Source organism: Pelophylax lessonae, assembly GCF_965119305.1.
Source record: "Pelophylax lessonae genome assembly, chromosome: 7".
NCBI classification, from domain to species: Eukaryota; Metazoa; Chordata; class Amphibia; order Anura; family Ranidae; genus Pelophylax; species Pelophylax lessonae.
In genome coordinates, this window is record NC_138774.1 from 167,824,919 (window position 1) to 167,852,610 (window position 27,692).

The 27,692-nt window shown below is 43.4% G+C and overlaps 1 protein-coding gene across 2 annotated transcripts in view; it reads right to left on the reverse strand.

The window, feature by feature from the left end:
- Positions 1-5,893: 5,893 nt before the first annotated feature.
- The window catches only part of TMEM255A (transmembrane protein 255A), a 121,964-nt gene continuing 100,165 nt past the window's right edge, over positions 5,894-27,692 (reverse strand). For both annotated transcript variants that reach the window (XM_082264640.1, XM_082264639.1), the window contains 3 exons: positions 26,723-26,882; positions 24,239-24,382; positions 5,894-6,798 (listed from right to left, as the gene is read on the reverse strand). In XM_082264640.1, the coding sequence (XP_082120766.1) occupies positions 6,637-6,798; positions 24,239-24,382; positions 26,723-26,882 (466 nt within the window). In that variant the 3' untranslated portion in view covers positions 5,894-6,636. The remainder of the gene's footprint in view (positions 6,799-24,238; positions 24,383-26,722; positions 26,883-27,692) is intronic.

A 27,692-nucleotide genomic window follows, 5' to 3' on the forward strand; every position in this document is an offset into this window, starting at 1 on the left:
ACATTGACTGGTCTAAACAGAAATGGCGCAACATTTTGTGGACTGATGAAAGCAAGATTGTTCTTTTTGAGTCTAGGGGAAGCAGACAGACACAATACACTGTGAAGACAGCGAAGCATGGTGGCGCAAGCATCATGAAATGGGAATGTTTTTCATACTATGGTGTTTGGCCTATTTATCGCATACCAGGGATCATGGATCAGTTTGAATACGACATTGTGCGTGTTACGTCATGTTGCCTTATGCCGAAGAGGAAATGCCCTTGACATGGGTGTTTTAACAAAAAAAACCCAAACACACCAGTGACGAGCACCATCATGGTTCCAGACCAACAAGATTAAAGTTATGGAGTGATCAGCCCAATCCCTGGACCTTAATTCAATAGAAAACTTGTGGGGGAACACACTATTGCTGTTTCTAAAGGTAATACTAGAAAATGCAGAGGAATTGTGGAATGTAGTGCAATTGTCCTGGGCTGGAATACCTGTTCACAGGTGCCAGATGTTGGTTGAATCCATGCAACGCAGATGTTAACCAGTTCTCAGAAACCGTGTTTATACTACTAAATAATAGTTCAGTGATTCACAGGAAAGCTAAATCTTCAAGCATTTTTTATACGGTAAATGTTTGAGTTTGTAAAGAAAAATGCAGATACTGCTATTGTTTTGGAAACGCCTAAGGCCCATTTTGCATGGGGCAACTACATGGAATGGAATCTGCTTGCTCAGCAGGGGATCGCTCCACTGATTCCCCACTGAGCAGGCTGATGACAGGTCCATCTCTGCTCCACTGTGCTACCACTCTCCTCTATGGGGAAATGCGGTGAAAACGGACCGCCTGTCAGTTTTCATAAGATCATATCTGATCCGACCTGCCAGACATTTGGAAAATAGGATCACCATCCATCTGGATTTTTCTGAGAGGATTGGATCAGGTAGCAGTGGATCTAAGCCCACATGTCACTGCTGACATCCGCCACTCTATAGGGGAGACTGGAGGATCCGATCAGGTCCACCTGAAAAACTGACAGACCTGATTGGACAGCCCGTGAGAAAGGGCCCTATTTTTCATTTCTCTTCACTTTCTGTAAAGTAATAACAAATTTGAAAAATTTTTCTTCATGTTTTGATATGGAATAGACTGAGCAGTGTTCCCAATGCACTCGGATTTTGGACTTTACTCACTTTTTTAAACACACTGCTATTATTTTGAACACAACTGTATGTATGTATGTATGTATGTATGTATGTATATATATATATATATATATATATATATATATATATATATATATATATATATATATATATATATATGTGTGTGTGTGTGTGTGTGTGTGTGTATATATATATATATATATATATATATATATATATATATATATATATATACACACACACACACACTCTGTGGGTATAGAAAATAATCACGTTTTGTTGCTTTACAGACTGAAATGAACAGACAGTTTTTGTTTTATCCAGCTGTATTTACTCACTGCAACGTATAACCAAGTGAAAGCTGATCATAGTTGAAAATTACTTTGTGTGATTGAGTGATTGAGTTTAGAAGTCATTTTTAGAAGAGTGGTGATCCTTTTTTCAACTCAGTGATTCTGTTTTTAATAATTTTTATTTTTTCTGACATGTTGGTGTTCTATATTTCACTTTGATGTTATAAGCTCTGATGTTATAAACGACATGTATTTAGTTTTGTGGGACAGCTAATGGGGGGCACGTGCACCAATTGGCTACAGGGGAAGCAGGGGATGTGAACACAGGGATCCAGTGTTCCTCCTATTTGGGCACACATGTCTCTGTGTTCATCCAGCAAGCCAATCCCCCCTAGGGACACATTTAACCCTTTGATCACCCCTGGTGTTAATCCCTTCCCTGCCCGTGTCATTAGTACAGTAACAGTGCATATTTTTAGCACTGATTACTGTATAATGTCACTGGTCCCCACCAAAAGTGTCAAAAATGTCAGTTAGATGTCTAATCTGTACGCAGCAATGTGGCAGTCCTGCTACAAATTGCTGACCGCCGCCATTACTAGTAAATAAATAAATAAATAAATGACATAAATCTTTCCCCTAGTTTGTAGACGTGATAACTTTTGTGCAAACCAATCAATATACACTTATAGGATTTTTTTTTTACCAAAATATGTAGCAGAATACATATTGGCCTTAAATGATGAAAAAAATAGATTTTTAAATTTTTTTTTTTATTGGGAATGTTTTATAGCAAAAAGTAAAAACTATTGGGGTTTTTTTCAGAATTGTCACTATTTTTTTAATTATAGCACAAAAATAAAAATCGCACAGGTGATCAAATACCACCAAAAGCTCTATTTGTGGGAAAAAAGGACAACAATTTTATTTGGGTACAGCAGCGCACGACCGTGCAATTGTCAGTTAAAATAATGCAGTGCCGTATCACAAAAAAATGGATTTTTGACTTACCGTAAAATCCTTCTCTCTTAAGTTCATTGATGGACGCAGTCTCTGATCCATATCAGTAGGGTTATGCTGCCCCCTACAGAAGTAGGACACTAGGCAGAAAAAAGTTCTGGCTACGCCTATGGGCAGTCCCGGGGGTATACCCTCTCTCTTCCTGCATAGGATGTCAGTTTTGTATCAAAGCAGTGTCAGAGAAATAATACCAACCCAACTCAAAATAGAGGGGCAGGTACTGCCTCCGTCAATGAACTTAAGAGAAAAGGATTTTACAGTAAGTCAAAAATCCAGCTTCCTCTATCGTTCATTGACTGAGGCAGTCTCTGATCCATATCAGTAGGGACGTCCCAAAGCAGTGCCATAAAATGAGGGGTGAGAACAGCAGAAAAAAATAAGTCCCCAAGGCTAAACATAGCCAACCAGGCAACATAGGACTTATCAGAACAACAAGATGAGGCCCACCTGAAAAAAATAGTAAACACCCTCAAGGAAGGCCAAGAAGCACCCTAAACAGCAGCCTGCAAAACTTTGCAGCCAAAAGAGGCATTTGCAGATGCCAGCACATCCACCTTATAAAATTTGGTAAAGGTGTAAACAGACGACCAGGTAGCCGCCTTGCAAACCTGAAGCACAGATGCCTGATGGCGAAAAGCCCAGGAAGCACTAAGCGCCCGAGTAGAATGCGCCTTTATAGGTAAAGGAGGAACCTGACCCTTAATTGAATAAGCCTGCGCCTTTCTCTGTCTGATCCATATGGAAATAGTCACAGCAGACACAGGCAGCCCTTTCTTTGGACCATTCGTAAGTACAAAGAGCGAATCAGACTTCTGAAAAGACTCAGTAGTCTCCAAGTACACCCTGATTGCCCGAACCACATCCAGAGTATGCAATGCAAATTCCTTAAGATGTTTTGGCTTACGAGACAAGAGAGTAACACGATGTCGTCATTTAAGTGGAAACTGGAAACACCTTCGGAAGGAAGGACGGATCCGGATGAAGTACCACTTTATCCCTGTGAACCACCAGATAGGGAGAACGACAAGACAACGCCACCAGTTCCGACACCCTGCGCGCAGAAGTAATAGCTACCAGAAAGGCCACCTTCTGGGATAAGGTAAGCAGAGGACTCTCCCGAATACTTTCAAAAGGAGGTTTCTGAAGAACAGACAGCACCAAATTAAGGTCCCAAGGTGACAACGGAGGACGCACCGGAGGTACCAAGTGTCGCACCCCCTGGATGAAGTTACGCACCAGGGAATGGGCAGCTAATGGCCTTTGGAAAAAAACTGCCAAAGCCGAGACCTGACCCTTGATAGTGCTCAAGGCCAACTTTTTTTTTTGTTTCAATTATTTTTTTTAATTTTCATAAAAGAAAGGGTACAGAAAAAGAAGCAAACTCGGTGCATTCAGGTACAACTTAACACAAAGAACAAAGAATCAAGAGTAGATACATCGCCAACCGATTGTCTTATGGAATATTATCCATGCATTTAGTGTAACTATTCATTGTAGATAGGATGCTGACCTCTAGTCCCGGACAACCCAGTTGGGGGTCAAACTGTGCCCTAGGATGAGGCAGCACCCTCCATCTACCCATTCCCTTTGGCAAGTATTTATTGAAAAGGACGTAACCATACTAAAGATATACATAATAAATAACTGGCAATGAGACTAACCTCAAAAATTTAGATGTAAAGAGAAAAGAAATACAGTAAAATAAAAATAAAAAAAAATCAGTCAGTAAAGCAATGAGTACTCGTGAACAACCTTAATGTGGAACTCAACTACTACATCTGTTTTTGTTTTAACATTTTAGCTTGTTTGTTCCATTCAAACCATTTGCTCCAGGATGAACTAATTATACCGTATTTACCTGTTGATGAGGCAAACGCTATTTCGTAGGAAGCCTGATTGTTGATCAATTTTTTGATTTCCTGTAAAGATGGTGGGGACAGATTCCTCCAATTCCTTGTCATAGTCAGTATAGATGCTAATAAAACATGAATACGAAGTCCCCTTATCTTAGGCGAGATCTAATGGAGGCCCAGAGAGAATAAGGCTATATCTGGGGTTATGGGAATTGTCAGACTGTGGATTTTATTTATCAACCTGAATACTCCTGCCCAGAGAGGCCTAATTTTTGAGCACGACCATAATATATGATATAGAGTGCCAATACAGCCACACCCTCTCCAACATTGGGGGGATGTATGGAATAAGAATTTTGATAATCTGTAAGGGGTTAGATACCACCTCAACAGTATTTTCTGGGTAAGTTCCCACATATTTATGCATTTAGAAGCTGAATAAGTTGCGCTCAATGCTCTTTGCCATTGTTTAGTGGAGTAGGTTGAGCCCATGTCTTTTTCCCAGGCTAAGATAGGTGGTGACTTAGTAAAACTATTTTTGTCATTCAGGTTGTTATAAAATACCGTTATGCCTTTAATGCTCGAAGTGGGGGAAGTTAGGTACTGTATTTTTTCCCAGGGAAGGGAAATACTAAGAGATTTGGACGTTTGTAGGAGATGTGCAAGCTGCATCTATGTGTATTGTTCCCTTGAAGGAATTACAAATTCTAGTTGTAAGGCTCTAAAAGTTTTAACCGCCGGACCTATCATGAGGTCATCTACAGTCCCAACTCCCCTTGAATGCCACTCTTTCAGTGATATATTAGGAATAAGATAAGTGACCTCTAGAATGGGTATATGTATTGTAGAAAGAGTGCTGTCCTTAAAAGATGATTTCAGTAAGGCCTACCAGGCACAAGTAGTGGCTCTAATAGTAGGAGACAGGTTTGTACCAACCCCCCTACATGTGGGCTTGTCATTAGATAGTGATATAGGTTTTTACCAGGAACTTGATAACTCTCTAGATTCGTCCAGGGTAGATGATTGGCTTGCGGAAACCATTGTTTGGTTTGCGCCAAAATGGATGCCAAGTAATAATCCCTGATAACGACATGGCCCACTTCCCCTGCCTTCCTGGATATTGTGAGTTTGCTAAAAGCGCACCTGGCTCTCCTTCCTTTCCATAAGTAGTTGTTCGCTAGAGATTGAGCTTTTTTGAAAAAGGTTCCAGGAACCAGAATAGGTAGGGATCTAAATAAGAATATAAGCTGTGGGAGAAGCGCCATCTTGAATACCACTAACCTACCTGACCAGATCTGCCCGTTTTTGGTTAATACTTGTAGTTTGGATGGCAGAGATGATAAAAATGGCATGTCATTTTCAGAGATTAAGAATCTTCATCTTGTTTCAACATAATCCCTAGATTTTTGACCCCCTTTTGTTGCCATGGATATGGGAACAGGCTCAAGGCCAACTTTTGATCAACACCACGTTGAAGGAAAGCCAAGATCCGAGCCACAGAGTAAGAGCGAAGGGAAACCCCAAGAGACTCACACCAAACAATGTACGACAGGTTCAGCAAGACTAAGTTGCGATCAAAGCGCTTATGCACCTAAGACTTTATTTTTAAGTAACATAGTGATCTCTTTATTAACTCATGGTACAGTTGAGAGGCACCAATGTTGCATGATAAAATGAGACACTCCCAGTAATTCAGTCCTTAATATAGTGATAATTTCCCTGGATTTTGATGTAAACAGTGTCTTTCATGTTTATATTAACAATTTGTTGAAAACAAAAATGACATAAATGACATTCTGAGGATTCCTCAATTAATATTGAACACTAAAGCTTGGATGTCCCCAATTTCTCCACTTTGTCTTTTGCATTGCTGGTGCTTTTATTGAAAGGGAGAAGCATGAGCCAAAGACAACTGGATCCAGCATGGTTTCCCATGCAGTAGGTTTTCACCCAGTGGAGGACAAAAAAACATGAAATACTACACAGAATAACATAAAGTACACACACTACAAAAGAAGCACTAGTGCAACAACTAAATGAATGCACCATCCAATGATCTTTTCCATTTCAGTACATCCATATAAAGCTGTTCATGTGCATTTTGAATTTGGCAGAAGTGAAAAAAGTCATTGTTGTACCTTAGGTGTCTTGCACACACATATATATATACATGTATTATACACAATATCTGTCATCCAGTCCACACAGGTATCCTTAATGCATACCATGGATATATAAAAGTTCATATTATTTGGCAGGCTTTTGGCCTAAAATTTCTGCGACAAGGAGACAAGGCCCCTGCACTTGTGAGGATCAAGGGGTGTAAGGTGGAGGCTTTTCATCTGGTGGAAAGTAAGGTGGAGAATAGCGTGGTGGAGCACTGGATGGCCACATGAAGCTGGGACCGGATTGCGATGTTGAATTAGGATCATCTGACAAGCCAGAAGGTGTAGAAGCTGGAAATACATTGGAATGCTGTAGAACAAATAAGAGTTTTCAGAGTTGAAGGATTCCACATGTAAATATAATCTCTGAGATTGTAATAAAAAGAGAGATTAATAATAAAAAAACAATTTAGAACTACTATACAGAATCAGGTGACTAATGGGTGTATATTAAAGGCACAACTACATGTAAGATTTAGGCCACTGGGAGCATGAGATTTAACTTTTTTTAATCAATTTAACAACTGCTTTATTTTATTGGGATTTTATGTGATAGACCAACACAAAGTGGCACATAATTGTGAAGTGGAAGGAAAATGATAAATGGTTTTCAACATTTTTTACAAATAAATACCTGAAAAGTGTGGCGTGCATTTGTATTCAGCCCCCCTGAGAATGCTTTGTAGAACCACCTTTCACTGCAATTACAGCTGCAAGTCTTTTTGGGGACGTCTCTACCAGCTTTGCACATCTAGAGAGTGAATTGTTTGCCCATTCTTCTTTGAAAAATAGCTCAAGCTCTTTCAGATTGGATGGAGAATGTCTGTAAACACCAATTGTCAAGTCTTGCCACAGATTCTTAATTGGATTTAGGTCTGGACTTTGACTGGGCCATTCTAACACATGAATATGCTTTGATGTAAACCATTCCATTGTAGCTCTGGCTGTATGTTTAGGGCCATTGTCCTGCTGGAAGGTGAACCTCCGCCCCAGTCTCAAGTCTTTTGCAGACACTAACAGGTTTTCTTCTAAGATCGCCCTGTATTTGGCTCTATCCATCTTCCCATCAACTCTGACCAGCTTTCCTGTCTGTGCTGAAGAAAATCATCCCCATGGGGAGGGTGTGTTCAGGGTGATGTGCAGTGTTAGTTTTCTGCCACACATAGCGTTTTGCTTTTAAGCTAAAAAGTTAAATTTTGGTCCCATCTGACCAGAGCACCTTCTTCCACGTTTGCTGTGTCCCCCACATGGCTTCTCGCAAACTGCAAATGGGACTTCTTATGGCTTTCTTTCAGCAATGGCTTTCTTCTTGCCACTGTAGCAGGATTTCCAGGCATTGGGTCTGATGTGGGTCTGCCATGGTTACCAGAAACGCCAGCAGCCCCTTTAAGCTGAATACCCAAGTGTGAAATTTGAATCAAACACCAGTACGGCATCTTTGGTTTGTTTTGTTTATTTGATATAGGGGTTGGGAGAAGGGAATGAGTGGGATACTCATCTGGCTCAACTAGGTACAAATGGGACACTTTGAAGAAAAAATGCCTTTCAGCGCTGTCTTGACGCCGGCTGGATGCCGACCAACACTTGCTGGCGCTTGAAAAACACTGACTTGCTGAACTGTAATTGAACTTGACTTCTGACACTCTGGTTAGCTCAAAAGTCCCCGAACACTCCCTCCAGTCCTTGCTGACTGAGGTAGCCTCTGTATACTGCTTCTGCTGCTGCAACTCTCAACACTGTACACTTTAACACTTCAGGGCCCAACCGCTGGCGCCCCCTCTGTACTTCAGGGTCCTCTCACTAGGCACCCCCTCTGCACTTCAGGGTCCTCTGACTAGGCACCCCCTCTACACTTCAGGGTCCTCGTACTAGCACCCTCTCTGCTTCTCTTCAGGGTCAACACTGGCACCCCCTTTACTTTTGCTCCTGCACCAGCTAGCTCCCCACGTGGATCCCCACGACCTGCACTGGAGTGGTCCCCTCTCTCTCTAGGCAGACCCCCAGGGGCAGTTTGCAGTACTCATGAACTGGGAATGCTTTCCTGAAACTGGACCCCTCTCAGCTCCGGTGGTCTGCCGCATCTGATCCTTTCTGCAGCTCAGCCTTCCGTACCCTCAGGCAAGCCGCCTGGGACACCCGATTCCTCTGACAGGAGGAGAGACAGCCGCACTCTCCCTCCTGGGACTCTGCTTCCCACCAAAGATGATGCGTCATGTGCTCCCCTCAAACTTACACCCACTCCCAGAATGCTGTGCGGAAGAATCATACAGGCCTGAGTGTGCCATTGGCTGGGTTTCCTCCACTGCCCAATGAGAATCCTTTCATAGAGCACACTGGGGAGAATCCCCAGTCTCAACAGCCACACCTGGGAGACATGACAGCTCAGCAGAAAGCAGACAAGGCCCACTATACTTTACCTAGCACCTACCTTGTAGGGTGCTACACCACTCTTTCTTAAAGGCCAGATTTGTGGAGTGCACAACTAATAGTTGTCCTGTGGACAGATTCTCCCACCTGAGCTGTGGATCTCTGCAGCTCCTCCAGACATACCATAGACCTCGTGGCTGCTTCTTTGATTAATGCTCTCCTTGCCAGGCCTGTCAGTTTAGGTGGACGGCCATGTCTTGGTAGGTTTGCAGTTGTGCCAAACTCTTTCCATTTTCGGATGATGGATTGAACAGTGCTCCGTGAGATTTTCAAAGCATGGGATATTTTTATGAACTAACCCTGCTTTATCCTTGACCTGTCTGGTGTGTTCCTTTGTCTTTGTGATGCTGTTCTTTAACAAACCTCTAAAGGGGGTTCACAGAACAGCTGTATTTATACTGAGATTAAATTACCCAGAGGTGGACTCTATTTACTAATTAGAATACTTCTGAAGGCACATGGTTCCACCAGATTTTAGTTAGAGGTGTCAGAGTAAAGGGGGCTGAATACAAATGCACAATCAGAACATCATGATTTCTGAGATACATACGAAATGGGACATTGCCCTTCTCGATAAATATCTTGAATTGGGCATGGTCCCACGTAGCCTCAGGTGGGAGGTCAGCCCACAGGAGGATGAGAAAGATACAACGGTCTGGGCTAAGTATTTTAATGATGCCGGATTGAATATGCTTAGGTTTTTAGTCAGTAGGAAAAAGGTTAAACTGGTCAGATTGGATGAGGAAATCCTGGCCTTGAAAACCTCTATGGCCTCTTCCACTAAGAGCTTGGAATTTGTCAACAGATCCAATGCTTTAAAAAAGGTTCTGGAAAAGGAAGAATCTGACCAGAAAACCAAAAAGAAAAAGAAGTACCTTAGGGATTTGGGGGACTATAAGTCCAATTCAATCTTTAAATGGCAGAAAAAGCAGGATTTGATTCAGGCTGAGGCAGTGGGTCAATCCACTGCATCAGCTCCTGTTCCCCTTTCTCAAACTGTTTTCCCCACGATGTCAGCACCTCGCACACCCCTGACACCCATACAATGGGAATGGGTCCAAATACCTGGAAGGGGTAGAGGACGTGGTAGAAACAAGAGAGGTAAGGGTGCCAGACCCCCAAATAATCCCCGAATGACTGACTACCAACGTGATGGTTACTACCAAGAACGGAATGACTATCACCAAGGTTATACCAATTATGGCTCACCACGAAGGGATGATAGGTCATCATACAATCGTTTTGCTCCTTTGGATCAGTGTGACGATTATTATGATGAAAGATACATCACTAATCACCCACAATACACCAACCAGTGGAACGGTGGTGGACGGGGGGTGCAGCAACAAAGACCACAGGGGGATTTTCACAATCCCAGTCAGAACAAAAAACAGGACGGAAAACAAAGAGAGGGACCAGAGGGGGGAGGCGGACCAGGCAAAAAAATAAAAATGCATTGAGAGATGCAGGGATCTTTAACCTGAGTTCCGCTACCCTCTCTGATAACGAAAAATTGGTTCTTGGACACGGCCTGAAATATGCCCCCACTAAACCTCTTGACAGGTTCGGACTTTTTATGGATGTACACAAGTACATCCGTAAAATGAACATTAAAAGGTATGTTATGTCTAAGCCCATCAGAGAAAATAGGCTTGTCAATGGAGGCATTAGGCATTCAGGACTTTCTAACGCCTCACTCTTTAACCCCCCTGGCTTTATGGCTCCGTCCATAGGGGTTTTTAAGGACTTGGTCCTCAAAGATGTAGAGGCCTTACAAATTAGGAAGGACAGAAACGAGTTTCGGTTCAATGAGGGTCTCAAATCCCTCAAGAAAAGAAATTATATAGTTGTCAGGCCCGCTGATAAGGGGGGGGGGGGTATAGTCGTTCTCAACAAATCCTCCTACTATGCGGAGATGAACAGGTTGCTCTCTGATACGGACACTTATAGTCCACTCCTGTTTAACCCCACAAACCGATATAAAAATGATTTATCCACCTTAATTGATCAGGGGTATCAGGACAACATCATCAATAAGAAGGAGAGGTCGTTTTTGGTTCCGGTGGCTCCGAGGGTGCCCGTTCTATATTACCTCCCAAAGGTACATAAAAACCCCGTTAATCCTCCGGGACGCCCTATAGTGAGCGGAATTGATTCCGTCACCAGCAGGGTTGGGAGGTATATAGACGGGTACCTACAACCGATTGTCATCAACACCCCTTCTTATTTGAGAGATTCCACCCAGGTTCTGATTATATTGGAACAGGTAGAGTGGAGGGAGGGATATCTGCTGGCTACAGCGGATGTCACCTCCCTCTATACTATCATTTCCCATGAACATGGGCACCAAGCTGTCCAAACCTTTTTGGAGAGGGATGATTCCCTGGTTTCATCACAAAGGGAGTTTATCCTGTCGCTACTCACTTTCGCCATGCAACACAATTATTTCTGGTTTGGCGGCTCCTTTTTCTTGCAAAAGAGGGGAGTCGCCATGGGTGCTAAATATGCACTGAGCATGGCGAATTTGTTCATGGCCAAGTGGGAGGAGGACGTCATCTATGGCCGACGGAGACCCGAACTGGTTCTCTGGAGGCGTTATATAGATGACGTCCTCCTCCTATGGGATGGCGTCAGAGCATCTTTGGACGGTTTCATCAATGACCTCAATTCCAACATACTCGGAATCGTCCTCCAGCATGAGGTCAGTGATAAAAAAATCAACTTCCTCGATCTCACCATAGAGATCAAGGATGGTGCAGTTGTGACCAGCACGTTTTTTAAACCAACTGATCGCAATGGGTACATTGAGCAGGGGAGTTGTCATCACCCCTCCTGGCTACGCTCTGTACCCAGGAGCCAGTTTTTACGTCTTCATCGCAACTGTACCAGTATTGATACTTATCACAATCAGGCTCTGATGTTGAGGGATAAGTTCCTGGACAAGGGGTATGATGAGGTTAATTTGAATATGGTGCTGCATGAAGTGGAGAATGTGGATAGGTCCACTCTGTTACAGAAGCAGCCCAAACAACAAGATGACTCGAACAGTTTTGGTTTTTCTTTCATTACCACTTATTCGAAGCAGTACGGAGACGTTAAACGTATTTTTAAAAGGCATTGGAATGTTCTCCGTAATGACAAAGTGCTGGGCCCTCAACTCCCCGAAGTTCCACCGGTAGTGTTCAGGGGTGTAGAGCCTTTGCATCTCCAGATTGCTCCGAATGTTCTGGATAAACCGGAACAGTTACCTTTTTTCCACACCCTAACCGGGTATTATCCGTGTAGAAGGTGTTCGGTCTGTAAGGTCAATTCTCTCATTGGTAGAAAATTCTGCGATGTTATGTCTACTGCTACCTCCAAGATACATCCCATTAAGCCCTTTATTGGGTGCTCCTCCACCAATGTGGTCTATCTCCTGCAATGTCCGTGCGGCCTACAGTATATTGGCCGCACCAAGAGGACTTTGACGGTGAGGGTGAGGGAACACATCAAAAATATTAGGAAGATCCCTGGGTTTATATGGCCACGGACTCGGTTACTAACTTCTCTTCCTCTCCCCTGAGTTGAACTGCTGCTGGGACGGTCATCTCCCCCTGGATGGATAACCTCCTTTTATTTTTTCCTTGGTCGGGTGCCCTCAGTTCAGTCTCTGCAGAGGGCGGGTATATCCCTCTTTTTTTCTTTTTCACTTTTTTACTTTTCTTATATAGGCAGCGTGCTCGGCGCTCCTGGTATGTTTGACTGTTTCTGCCAGGCGCCCTGTTGGTATAGTGTCCCCCATTTGACACTAGTCATGTTTGGTTTGGGGTCTCAGGCTCACCCACGTTTTTGGGGTGCTGCGGGGTGGGGGGAGGGGGGTTGGGGTGTGTTGGGGAAGTTTCTGTTATGGGATGTATTTAAATGCCTTATGTTTCATTTGCCACCAAGGTCTATCTATGTTTCTCTGTGCACCTATATGTTTTGCTGTTCTGTGCTCCATATGTGTGGGGCCGGGTTGACTTCTCTAGTGTGTAACCTGGATCTATTGGGGGGGATTGTCTCTGCTGGACAGTCTCCCCTAGTCTCTGTTCTCCTCCTGATGCTATGGCCCCCCTGAGGTTGGTCACGTGGAATGTGCGGGGCTTGAACTCTAAGTTTAAGCGTTCTCTGGTGTTCTCTTTTTTGCAGAAACACCACCCGCACATTTGTATTCTCCAGGAGACCCACCTCACGGGCGCCCGGGTGTTGGCCTTGAAGAGGTCATGGGTGGGGGCGTATTATCACTCTACATTCTCCTCCTACTCCCGCGGTGTTAGTGTTCTTGTACACCGCTCCCTCCAATTTGTGCTCCTGGATCTCCACTTAGACCAGGACGGTAGATATGTTATCTTGCATGCCTTGTGTGATCGGCTAGAACTGGTGATTGTTGGGTTGTATGTTCCTCCGCCTGCTGATCTTTGCTTACTGCGTAGAATCCAGGGCTTGGTGGCTCAGTGCCCTACTCCAAATTTCATTTTTGCTGGTGACTTTAATGCGCCTCCTAACCCCTCCCTAGATAAGCTTCGCCCTGACCCAATGACTGACTCTGGTCTGGCCCGCTGGGCGGAGGCGCTTGGTCTGCAGGATGTCTGGCGCTGGAAGCACCCTTCTCAGCGCCAATATACGTGCCACTCGGCCACCCATGCCACGTTTTCACGTATTGATCTGATATATGTCAGTTCGTCCTTGCTGCCCAGGGTGTCGGGGACCTCCATCCTTCCTCGGGGCATTTCTGACCATGCCCCGGTGTTGGTGGACCTCTCTACGGACTCGGAGGTGGGTCAGGGATTGTGGCGACTATCTCGGTTCTGGGTGACGGATGAGAGGATTGTGCCGATACTGTCCTCCGAACTTGGTGAGTTCTGGCACCATAATGAGGGCACTGCGACCCCAGCTATGGTGTGGGACGCCTTCAAGGCTTATGCTAGAGGTAGATACCAATATAATATTTCTAAAGTACGGGGTGAATCTCGAGTACAGTTGTCTGTAGCTGAGGCCAAGGCTGCGTCTTTGGAGGCGGACTATCTGTCCACACTGGACAGGGGCACGTACTCTGACATGCAGTCCGCATATCGGGAGGTGGCACTGATTCGTGCTGAGTCGTGTCGACGCTTTTTACTTTCCCAATCCCAGCGGGTGTTTGAGCAGGGGGAACGGTCTGGTAGGCTGTTGGCCTGGCTGGCGTCGGAGAGAGATCGGGGGGGGTTAGCATTGCCAATATCAGGGCGGAGGACGGGACGTTGCTCTCGGACCCGACGTTGATCTCGCAGAGGTTTGAGGAATATTATTCCTCCCTCTATACCACTAGGGCGGCCTATCCGCCTGAGGACCTGTCGGCCTATCTGGATGAGATTGACTTTCCCTCTCTCCCCCCTGCTGAGACTTTGCGGCTCGACGCTCCCATCTCCCTGCGTGAGGTTAAGTCAGCGATCAAATCCCTGCAGGCTGGGAAGACTCCTGGCCCTGATGGCCTCCCATCTGAGTTTTACAAAACTAACTTGGATATTATTGCTTCCTCCTTTCATGGGACGCTCTGTGCGGCCCTGGAGGCGGGCTCCCTGCCGCCCTCTATGTCGGAGGCTATTGTTGTTGTCCTGCCTAAGCCCGGTAAGGATCCTGAATTATGTTCCTCCTATAGGCCCATCTCACTGCTGAATGTGGATGCTAAACTCTTGACTAAAGTTCTGGCCAACCGCCTTAACTCTGTGATTCTCAGCTTGGTCCACGGGGATCAGACTGGATTTATGCCGGGTAAGGGCACGGACATTAACGTTCGCCGCTTGCATACCAACATAGCGTGTGCGGAGTCGAGTGGCTCACGGGGTGCGGTAGCATCGCTAGATGCAGAAAAAGCTTTCGACTCCGTGGAATGGGACTATCTGTGGCAGGTGTTGTCTAGATTTGGCTTCGGGCCCCGGTTCATTGCGTGGATCCGCTTACTATATGCGGCCCCGGTGGCTCGAATCCGTACTAATGGCCTTTTGTCCTCCCCATTTCGGCTGGGACGGGGTACGCGTCAGGGCTGCCCGCTGTCCCCCGGTCTTTTCGCCCTCGCGATAGAACCCTTGGCGATTAGATTTCGCATGACAGATGAAGTGGGGGGCCTGCGGGTGGGACAGGTAGTTGAACGCATCTCATTGTATGCGGATGATACACTACTCTATCTGAATGACACCTCGGACTCTCTTGCTGCGGCCTTGTCCATTATTGATAGGCATGGGGTGTTCTCGGGGTTCGGATAAATTGGTCTAAGTCTAGTGTACTGCCCCTCACGGCTGCTACTCCCCCTCCCCCGCCGGACATACCATTGCAGTGGGTTGACCAGTTTAGATACCTCGGAGTCACAGTGCGCACGGATCTATCGCGTTACCTTGTGGATAATTTGGAACCTGTATTCCAGCAATTGGTGAACAAATGTCAGGTGTGGCGGACGCTGCCCTTAACACCGGTCGGCCGAGTGAATTTGATAAAGATGGTTTTTCTCCCTAAGTTCCTCTATATTTTTAGAAATACCCCGATTCCTGTCCCAGCGTCATTTTTTCGCCGATTGGATGGTGCCCTCTCCTCCTTTATTTGGGCGGGGGCGGTGCCCCGCATAGCTAGGTGGAAGCTCCAGCTACCACTTTCCTCGGGGGGTCTAGCGTTGCCCTGCTTTAAGAAGTACTATTGGGCGGCAGTTTTGGTTACGGTGAGGTGGTGGTTTGCCCAACCTCGCTCTAATCCGGCTGTCACCCTCGAGGCTGCCATTTTGGGCTCCTACGCAGCCCTCTCGAACTTGGTTTACAGGGGTAGGAGGGCGGCTGCTCAGGCGACACCGTCGATGTGTACGGTGGTGCGGGTGTGGGAGCAGATGCTGGTGGCCGCGGGGGAGGAGGGGAGGGTCTCACCCCATACTCCCTTGTGGGGAAACCCGAACTTGTCTCACCTCCAGTCTATCCCGGATCCTAGTGTCTGGGCGGGACATGGGGTGATAAAAATACAACATATCATGCCGACGGGCACGTTGCTCTCCTTTCCAGAACTGCGAGAGAAATTTGGCCTTCCGTCCCGCATGTTGTTCCGGTACTTGCAGTTGAGACATGCGGTGCAGGCGCAATTCCCGAGGGCAGTCGATGTTACTCCGAATCAGGTGGAGCGCTTCTTGACCACGCGTAATGCAGACAGGATTTTGTCGTCGGTCTATCTTCGCCTCACCTGCGGCCAATCAGATGGAGATTCCTCCCTGTTTGATTGCTGGCGTCGGGATGTTCCTGCACTTACTGAAGAGGACTGGGAAACGGGGATTAGGCAGTACTTGCCCACGATGATCTCGGCTAGGGATAGGTTTATCCAGCTTAAATTTCTGCACAGGGCGTACTATACTCCTCAGCGCCTGGCCCGGATCTACCCTGGGCACTCTGAGTTGTGCTATAAGTGTCAGCAGGCGGTTGGAACTTTCTTCCATGTGGTGTGGGACTGTCCCGAGGTTCAGGAGTACTGGAGGGAGGTGGTGGAAGTGATGAGTACGGTGGTGGGGGTTCGGGTCCCCCTTGACCCTAGGATACTTCTTCTGGGACTGGGTGGTTTGGTAACTCAGGCTAAATATATGAAACTGTTGTTGTTTTACTTGTCGTTTTATGCCAGGAAAACCTTACTGCAACATTGGAGGGGGTCGGCTCTTCCGACGGTCGCCCATTGGCGGGCGTTGGTGGACTCGGCCCTTCCACTTTATAAACTGACCTACATGGGCCGTCAGTGCCCGCAGAAATTTGGAAAGATCTGGGACAAGTGGCTGGGGACGCGGTCTGTCCGCCTTTAGCTTTGGTGGGATGGGGCTTGGTGGCGGGGGTGTTGATCTGTCCCTTCATGCCCCTGGGTGTTGCTTTGGTTCTGATTCCCTGGGGGGCTGGGGGGGTGGGGCACGGATGTGGTGTCCCCTCCCTTGGTCCCCTGGCCCCGCGCCTCCTTCTCCCACGGGGCCCCTGACTATATCTGGATCTGGGACTTACATAGTGTTGTGTCTCCTGTATTGTGTGTGTCTATCACTTCGGGTTACTGCTGTGGGTTGACTGTTTTGTGTACCTTGCCTGTATTTGTGCATGGATTATTGTTTTATGCTACAAGTATCTCCTTTTTGTTTGGATAATGTACCTTGTTGGCTGCACTTCTGTATTGTTGCACTGAATTTCTAATAAACTTTTCTGTTAAAAAAAAAAAAAAATATTAGGAAGGGTTTTCCTAATCATAGTGTTTTCAAAACACTATGCTAATTGTCACGACAAAAACCCTAAGGGCACTAAAGTATGGGGGATTGATAAGTTTACCCCCCATTGGAGGGGAAGCCATATCCATGCGTGGCTCCCGTTTGGAAACTCGTTGGATTTTCAACATGAAAACCTATACCCCATGGGGGTTGAACGTTGAGTGGGACGTGAATTGTTACATCAACAACAGCTGAATTAGGATTTAGTGATGTATTAAGTTTTTTATTTTATTATTATATATTTTTTTATTTTTCATTTTGTAGATCCCCTTTTTTATGCTGCTTTATCATGGAATATGTTTTTTCTTTTGTGTTTTACCACTAGGAGGACATGTGTGTATGGTGCATTTACTATATATCCGTCTATGTTGGCGCCATTAGCACTTGTCTTGCCCTTTTAATAATGTAATAATGTGTAATCATGTATTGGCTTCCTTCTGACCTTATTTGTAGCCTAAGTGATTATTGCATAAATGTCATGTTTTTTATATCATGTTTTTTAATATGATGTATTATGCCTTTCTGTATTCCACTCGATCTTGGTAGTTTTTGTCATTAAAGATTATAGTTACCGGTCGATCAGCGATTCGACTTATTAGTTGTTTTTTGCTGACAGTGAGGAGACCAATTATTATTTTCTTTTGGCCTTTTTCGGCCTATCACGGCTCCTCTGTATTGCATCCGGTTTCCATCTGGAACGAACTCTTTCCTTCCATCTGGAACCTGTTGGAACGCATGGACGGGTTGTTCCATCCGTGTCACTTCCGGTTCCGCTTGACGATCGAGTGGAACGCATTGGCGGCTGGTTTCCGCCTACGTCAGTTCCGGTTGAGCTTGTTTTAAGCGTGCTGCCGTTTGGAGTCGGGTCTGCCTCTGATGATGTCATTTCTTTGACGACACGAGTCAGGCGACCTGGCAAACGAGCAGCACGCCACCAATATACCGCGGTTTTATCTGTACGATGCTTTTATATATCCACCATTATGTGAGTATGTTTTTGGCATTAGAATAAATGAATTGTCCATACAGTCTGCACTATCGTCCTGCCTTTTTTCATTGAGGTAAACTGGAGTTGTTATGACCATATACCTTTCCTGGTGAGTCGATTTGAACCTATATCGCTGACCTGACATTATGGCTGCCTAAAGTATTGGAGCTGATTAAACCGTTTGGTGTGACCTATCCTTTGTTTGATGGCCAACATGAGTCCTTATTCATCGCTTTTTATCCAATAACATCTGGTAAGCAGCTGGTGTTATTTCACGTCTGGGTGCTGGTTTCTCACATCTGCACAGTTGGAAGTTGGGAATTGGTCTATACTATCTCTCCATCTTTTGGACTATTGGGACTTTTTGTGGACTATTTACTTTTGTTCATATATTCATTTGATATTTAGTGTTTGGCGCTACTACACCTTTTTCCATGAATACAAATGCACGCCACACTTTTTAGATATTTTTTTGTAAAAAAATGTTAAAACCATTTATCATTTTCCTTCCACTTCACAATTATGTGCTACTTTGTGTTGGTCTATCACATAAAATCCAAATAAAATACATTTATGTTTTTAGTTGTAACATGACAAAATGTGGCAAATTTCAAGGGGGTATGAATACTTTTTCGAGGCACTATAGCTGATGTGTATATAAAATTGGTGTTGCGCAAAGTCAGTATTAAATCAATCACATAAAAGATAAACTCAAAATAATCCGTAATTAATAAATAACAAATATTCAAAATATAATTACAAAAGGTGCATATCATTGATCAGTTCATGGTAAAGTGCCCATGTGTTAAAAGTGCATAATAGTTTGTATCCAGAGGTGATTAAGCGTGCTCATCAAAGGGACAATAGTCCCCTGAGAAGTCACGTAATGGGCATCCAGGCCTGGAAGTGATGACGGAGATGTGATGTCGGAAACTTCCTGAATATTTGATATACCAAAGGCATTTTTATCATTACTTTGATGTAAGAGTTATTTCTTTAATAAAAATTGATTTTATTTACTCCACTATGGGAGGTCACTTTGTTTTACCTTAACATATGGACAAGTGTCCATTACCACAGTTTACCAAAACTAACTGAACCAGGACCAAGCTCAAATCGATGGAGGACGGTTTCTAGGTGTAGTCAAAAGTGCATTTGATTCCTCACTAAGGTGAGAATACTGGGAGCACATAGGTGTCACATTGGGTGGAAGCACACTATTTGTATTTTATGTTGTCACACAGAAGTTGATATCAAAGAAGAAAGTAAACTGGGCACGCTAAATCACCTCTGGATACAAACTATTATGCACTTTTTCAACACATGGGCATTTTACCATGAACTGATCAATGTTATGCACCTTTTGTGATTATATTTTGAATATTTGTTTGTGACGGGAGTCACTTTGGTTGGGGGGCCTGTGAAACCCAGCTTACCTTAGAGAAGTTGGGAAATCCCTGTCTCATCTCCCTAGGCCCCTCTTATGTGTAAGTCACCCTGTGTCTTCTATTGACACAGGGTGACCATTGAAATGATAGACAGCTACTTAATGGACACTGAGAATATGGTTTGAATTACTTCAAATGGGACAGTAATATTTGTCAGCCATATATCTCAGGAGATGTGTGAAGACTATTCCTGGCCTGTTTAATTCTGAACATGTTCATTGAAAGAGCTAATCACATTGGCCTCTGTTGCATGTTTTTCAATGTCAGAGACGGATGGCTAGATAATTAGTTCAGGTTAATTCGATTTCTGTATACAATTTCATCTGCATATGATAATGTAATCAGGCACGTGACCTGGTTGGGTAATTTGATCAGGAGGGGGAGGTCCTCATGTGTGTATAAATTGTGTGAGACTGTCAACAAAGGAGTAAGCTGTTTTCAGATACATACAAGCTAAGTTGTTGGCTAGTTTTGTATGTAGGGCGGCTGGAATATCTGATACAGTATCTATGTATTGTAGGAAGCCGTATACTGACAGAAGCCCACAAACACAGTTCCGTTACATTGTTATTTATTAAATACGGATTATTTTGAGTTTATCTATTATGTTATTGATTTTTTTTACTGAGTTTATGCAACACCAATTTAATATACACATTAGTACTTGTGGGAACACAGTGGGTGTTTGTGGCAACTTTAATTGTTAGTATTTTGATTTTTCACATACACATTAGGCACATTACCTTTAGCATATTAACTATTCTTTTGCACAGTGGTAGTGCAGACGTATAATTTATTATTATCCCCATACTAGCTGCCACTGTTTGAAAAAAAGCAAAGTCGTGCGTGGCTCTGCCTGCACAGCTGCGTCATTCAGGCAACTTAACTCCATGTGTCTGAATAAACTACAAGCCTTGACATCCTTACCGACTATTGGGTTGTAGTTCCTAATAAACTACCATGATGCAGTTCCGGGTTATTTTCGTGTTTCTGATCAGGCGTGTTCTTTGCCTATCGATTTTTAGCAGATGCATACTGTACTGATTAAATGATTGTCATTCGCTAGGCTATCATACGACAAGAGATTTTGTGTTTGTCCTTTCGGATTTTGTTGGACAAAATGTTGTGATCGGCTTTTAAAAGCGGTTTACTAACAATCAGATTATCATGCGATCAATTCGAAAGCGATTTTTTTTCTGCATGATTATCTGATCGTGTGTACCAGGCATAAGACAGTGTGTTACTGACTGGATCACTGGATCACAATTAGTGATGAGCCAAACAACCCCCTGTTCGGTTCGCACCAGAACATCTCGAATAGGGGAAATGTTCTAGCAAACATGCAAACTTCATTAAAGTCTATGGGACACGAACATGAAAAATCAAAAGTCCTAATTTTAAAGGCTTAAGTGCAAGTTATTGTCTCAAAAAAGTGTATGGGGACCTGGGTACTGCCCTGGGGGACATGAATCAATGCAAAAACATTTTTTTAAAACAATCGTTTTTACAGGAGCAGTGATTTTATTAATGCTTACAGTGAAACAATAAAAATTAAAAATTCCTTTAAATATCATGCCTGGAGGGGCCCCATTAATTTGTCTGTAAGGTGGCGCATTTGTACGATGTATGTAGCCCCTTGCAGCAATACTGTAATTTCTAAAGGAAAAAATGTCATTTAAACTTGCTTGCGGCTGTAATGTATTGTCGGCTCCCGGCAATACAGATAAAAAATGAAAAAAAAAACTGCGTGGGGTGCCCCCCACAAGCCATACCAGGTCCCTCGGGTCTGGTATGGATTTTAAGGGGAACTACACATGCCAAAATTGAAAAAAAAAACGGTGTGGGGGTCCCCCTAAAATCCATACCAGACCCTTATCCGAGCACACAGCCTGGCTGGCCAGGATGGGGGTGGGGGGGAGCGAGCGCCCCTCCTGAATTATACCAGGCCACATGCCCTCAACATAGGGGGAGTGGGTGCTTTGGGCCCCCCCACCCCAAAGCACCTTGCCCCCATTTTGATGGGGATAGGGGTCTCTTCCCCACAACCCTGGGCTGTGGTTGTGGGGGTCTGCAGGGGGGAGGCTTATCGGAATCTGGAAGTCCCCTTTAACATGGGGGCCCCCAGTTCCTGCCCCCCATGTGAATGGATATCAGGTACATATTACCCCTACCCATTCACCAAAAAAGTGTAAACCCTATTCATGTATTTTGAACTAGGCACATATATCTGTAGTGTTTACTTATCTCTCTCAATAAGCTCTAGGTGTCATTTCTCTCTGATGCTTTATTCTTCTGTTATCAGCATGAGTCACTTCTGACAACTTCTCAGATCCATGAGATAACATGAGCTCAAAATTTGTGTTGGGAGGGTGGTGCTTAGAGGGAGATAAGCACTGAGCTTGTCTATTCAGACTACATCTCTGCATGTTCCTTCGCTCCTCTGCCTATGCGGATAGGGAAGGGGGTGTGGCCCTTTCCTCCAATCAGCTTGCACACAGTGTAAGTCCAGTCTCCCCACCCACCCCTATGTACTGCTGAAAAACTAAGAAAGATTTTTAACACAATCTGCACTTTTTAAAGAGTGTAGAAAAGGTAAGGCAGCATATATACAAGGAAAACATATGTAGGAGGATTTGTTTAATCTCTGTGTATCATCTGAGGCTGTTCACTCCATTGGGTATATGTGAGGGTTTACATCCACTTTAATATTTATGCATTAATGAATACAGAACTTTTAATGTTGTATTATTTTTCAAAAATTTAAAATTTACAAACCCACAACTCCACTAATACAGTATCTCACAAAAGTAAGTACACCCCATCACATTTTTGTAAATATTTTATTATATCTTTTCATGTGACAACACTGAAGAAATTACACTTTACTACAATGTAAAGTAGTGAGTGTACAGCTTGTACAACAGTGTAAATTTGCTGTTTCCTCAAAATAACTCAACACACAGCTAATAATGTCTAAACTGCTGGAAACAAAAGTGAGTACACCCCTAAGTGAAAATGTCAGCATTGGGCCCAATTAGCCATTTTTCCTTCTCCAATGCCATGTGACTAGCTAGTGTTACAAGGTCTCAGGTGTGAATGGGGAGCAGGGGTGTTAAATTTGGTGTTATCGCTCTCACTCTCTCATACTGGTCACTGGAAGTTCAACATGGCATCTCGTGGCAAAGAACTCTCTGAGGATCTGAAAAAAAGAATTGTTGCTCTACATAATGGTGATCTAGGCTATAAGAAGATTGTCAAGAACCTGAACCTGAAACTGCAGCATGGTGGCCAAGACCATACAGCGGTTTAACAGGACAGGTTCCACTCAGAACAGGCCTCACCGTAGTCGACCAAAGAAGTTGAGTGCACATGCTCAGAGTCATATCCAGAGGTTGTCTTTGGGAAATAGACGTATGAGTACTGCCAGCATTGCTGCTCTCAGAAGGAAGCTTCTTCTAAAGATGATGCACAAGAAAGCCCTCAAACAGTTTGCTGAAGGGCATGGATTACTGGAACAATGTCCTGTGGTCTGATGAGATCAAGATAAACGTATTTGTTTCGGATGGTGTCAAGCGTGTGTGGCGGCAACCAGGAGAGGAGTACAAAGATAAGTGTGTCTTGCCTACAGTCAAGCATGGTGGTGGGAGTGTCATGCTCTGGGGCTGCATGAGTGCTGATGGCACTGGGAATGAATTTGTCATGGAGGAGTGGAAGAGGACTCCAGTGGCAACCTGTGAAGCTCTGGTGAACTCCATGCCCAAGAGGGTTAAGGCAGTGCTGGAAAATAATGATGTCCACACAAAATATTGACACTTTGGACCCAATTTGGACGTTGGCACTTACGGGTGTAATCACTTTTGTTGCCAGCGGTGTAGACATTAATAGCTGTGTGTTAAGTTATTTTGAGCGGACAGTAAATTTACACTGTTATACAAGCTGTACACCCACTACTTTACATTGTAGTAAAGTGTAATTTCTTCAGTGTTGTCACATGAAAAGATATAATAAAAGTTTTACAAAAATGTGAGGGGCGTACTCACTTTTGTAAGATACTGTATATCTAACCCCCTCTCCACTTAGTTAAAAGGAGCAGTGATTGAGAAAATGGGGGAGATTTACTAAAACTTGTGCACACAGAATATGGGGCAGCTGTGCATAGTGTCCGACCAGCTTCTAACTTCAGCTTGTTCAATTAAGCTTTGACAATAAAACCTAGAGGCTGATTGGTTACTATGCAGAGCTGCACCAGATTCTGTGTAAATTTCCTCCCATGCATGTAAATCAATAAATCATATATCAAATATGTTGTTCCCTGAGCAGGATTTATGCATTGTTTTACTGTAAGGACATTCAAAAAATAATTACATTATATGCATATTTTTCAATTCTCCTATAATTTTTACTATATCTTTTTTCTAAACCTCCAATCTATCAGTCACCATATAGCACTTGCACCTCCCCCTCCCCCTCCCCATCAAACTTTTAATCTGTGCTCTTATTCCCCTGCTGCCTCCTATTACATAATCTATGTCTATTTTTATATGGCCAAATGACTAAAGTAATATTTTAATGTCCATTTTTTTATTGAAGCTGGATAATTGTGTTGCAGATAGTTGTCTTAACATACCTGTAAGTCATAGGCAGTATAAGGTGGCAGGTGTGGAGTGCTGTGATAATAAGTATTGTAAGACGGCACTGGTGGTCTTGTGTTGTATTGCACTGTAGGACGTGGTGTCTCAACAATACAACTAATGGCAGGAATACTAGGATTCTATAAGAAGAAAGAACTTAATATTAATTCTTCTACCAGGTCCTTAAAAAACACAATGCAATATCTTCTTTATCTTATATTAGTTATAAAACCTTCCAAGTAACTATAAACATAAAACCATGTCAATCTTTTCTCTACTTAGAACAAAGTTACAATTTCTAATGTAGAATTTGAACCAATGATCACTACATGTGGATCAGTGATGACAATTGTGGTCCCAATTTTTAGTCAGTAGTTATTCAATAAAGAATGACAACTTATTTTTTTGGGTAGAATTACATGAAACATATACACCATTTTAAAGCACCCAAAATAATCATCTGCTTAGCAAAGACAAATTGGACTGCAGACAGAAAGCTTAGCACAGGTAGGAGATACATATTTGTGTATTAACCTTAGGTCAACCATACACAGAGCTAATTTCTTTCCTGCAACCATGGGTCGCAGGAAAACATTTTGCTTCATTCCCCCATCAACACAGGGAAGGTTGATGTGAGAATCCCTCCTGCCGAGCTATTATCTTCTTCTGGCCGGGGAAGCCGTCTCTGCTGGGAGAAGACAGTGATTACTGCTAGCAGCTATAGCAGCCGCTGGCGATAATCGGAAGTGAATCCGGCAGACTGGTTGTACCCAAGTTGATCGATCAATTAACTTGGTACATTCAGTCCATTAACAGTTCAAATCTCAAACTGTGTATGGCCTTCTACCCAAGTGTTTTAATTGTAGTCCCTTTTAACCATTTTGGCACTAGAGAATTGTTTTCATTTTTGCACACATGTAAGAAACTGAATTTTTGGCCATAAAATTATTTAAAATCCGCACAACATAATATATTTATTGAAAGCAGAGGCCTTGTAGAACAAAAATATAGTAGCTGCACTTTTTTATGTTGCACGATATTTGTGCAGCTGTTTATAAAACCCATATATTCAGGAAAAAAATTAAAGTAAATTAATTGTAGTGCACACGAACACAATATAATACTCATTTTTTGGAAAACAAAAGATGGGGTTGCATTTAGTAAATAGTTACCAAACACGCCAAATCTTACAATTATGTGCGTCCATGATTACATGACAAGCAGTTGTACCCAAAAATCTCAATAGGCAACACTATTCTTTAATTAACACTTTAAAAGCCTTAGTTTAGAGTTAACTGTGAGCTCTGGTGCAAGAATTATTGCTCTCACTCCAACATTCGCAGTAATACTTCACATATGTGGTGTGACCGTTGTTCACATATACGTGAGCACCCTGCACTCATGTTTGTGTTTGTGGGTACATGCAGGGCAGCGGGGGGATACCTTTAAATTTTTATTTTTTTTATATTTTTTTTTTTAACTTTATGGCTATCACAAGGGGTCAACAAACCACCATGTGATAGCATTGGGCAGATGAAAGGTAATCTTTATGGAGACATTGGGGGTCTAATAGGCCTCAAGGTTTCCCTGCCCTCCAAAGAAACTAACCAGGCAGAGATCTGCTGGATGCTTCTCCAGCTGACTCAGCCAGAGAATGATGGCTTCGAAACTGGAAGTAATGAAATCATTGTCGCTACAGTTTCATTCTGGGCAGAGGAGATCAATGAACAGATGCTTTTGATTTCTCCCAACCACCATGTGAAGCCCCCCGATGTGGTAGATGGCTTTCACTTTTTTCACTATTGCAGCCATCAGCTTGTGTCCAACTCTCTTCACTCTTTGGACACACGCAATACATCCAAAGAGATGAAGTAGATAAAATCACCTTGTTGGTAGAATAATAATTTACAATACAGATACTTGTCTGTGCCTCCACACTGTGATCTGTGGATCGCCCCGACAGTCCATACATCATTACAGAATGTAGAAGTAATGAAGGGGCTAAAAGATCAAACCGGACAGCAGGAGAGATAAGTATGAACTCTTTTTTAGGAGTGGGCACTTTGTTGGTAGTTATTACTTTAGAGACCAAGTAACTTAATTCTCTTGCCAATCACGGAACGCATGCTATATGTGCGGGGGCAGGGGGGTGGGCCTTAAAGGCCACACGCTACTCATATGCCTCCATGGTAGCCAAGATTTCTGTGCAGAGAGCGTGTTTCTGGTCTCTAGTTTGCAAGCAGGACAGGCTTCCGATCATGTGACCACTGTTACAGTCAGCTAGTCATTGGGAAGTCCGCCCCACCTTCCAGTGTTAAAATGTGGTTAAAGGGCTATAAGGAAGGGCAAGATTGGGATAAAGTTACGTAAAAACTTCATTTTCATCAAACAGTACTTTTATAACATTGAATTAATTTGCAGGATTCTGGCAGGTGGTCATTTTGAAATAAGTAGTGCAAAGAAAAAAGTTATCTACATACCATGTCTTTGAATCCTCCAAGTACTGCAGCTGTTATAATACCCAGGAATAAACCCACTATGTTCAGTATAGTAACTGACCATAGCAAGTGGTAAAGATGTATAACATCTTGGCAGCTTTTTACATCAATATACTCATAGTACAGTCCCGTTACTCCAGCCCTGAAGAGTTTGAAAAAGAGAAAATAATCTAAATATAACTAGGTATAACAGTTAATCTACATATTATCTTTTTTACAATTCTGCAAATCATTTTGATTTAACAATATGGATACAAACATACATTGAAAGGAGAACTCACACATCTATGTGAACTCTTAATTCTATCCAGCATGGTTTGTGATCTAGTTATTCTTGCCAGACGTTATAACCATGTCGTTGACATGCACTGCAATGGCAGCATGCCTGGTCAATACTAGGGATGAGCAATGTTCAGTTTGCTGGACATTTGTGGAACCCGGTGGCAAATCCGAAAACCTCCATAGCGCTCAAATCCCACTGAGGTCAATGGGAGCTGAATCTTGTAATTTTTTTGCCCTTTTGAAGGGCCATTTGGAAAGGTTTGGATAAAAAAATGACACGTACTTGCTGGACACTGCCATGGGGACCAATACAAATGCAAAAAAAAAATAAAAGCAATTCCATTCAGCAGGGAGCTGATCTTTTAATGCTGCTTAAAAGGCAACATTAAAAATACACAAATACTTTAAATAGTGAGCTTCAGGGATGCCCTAAACCTGCACAAGAAGTAGCACACTTGTAGATTGTACTCCAGTAAAAAAAGACATTTAGGAAAAAAAACTGCCGCTAAATGACATTTCCTTCCCTTGCCTACTTCTGTTTGTACACAATGATCAGGGGATCTTGAGTGATGTCATTGGCTACATATAGTCATGGTGTCAGCCAGCATCCCAGGCCATTTCCAAAGAGTGTTCGGGATTACTTTTGTTTTGAATTTACTCTGTTTCCTTC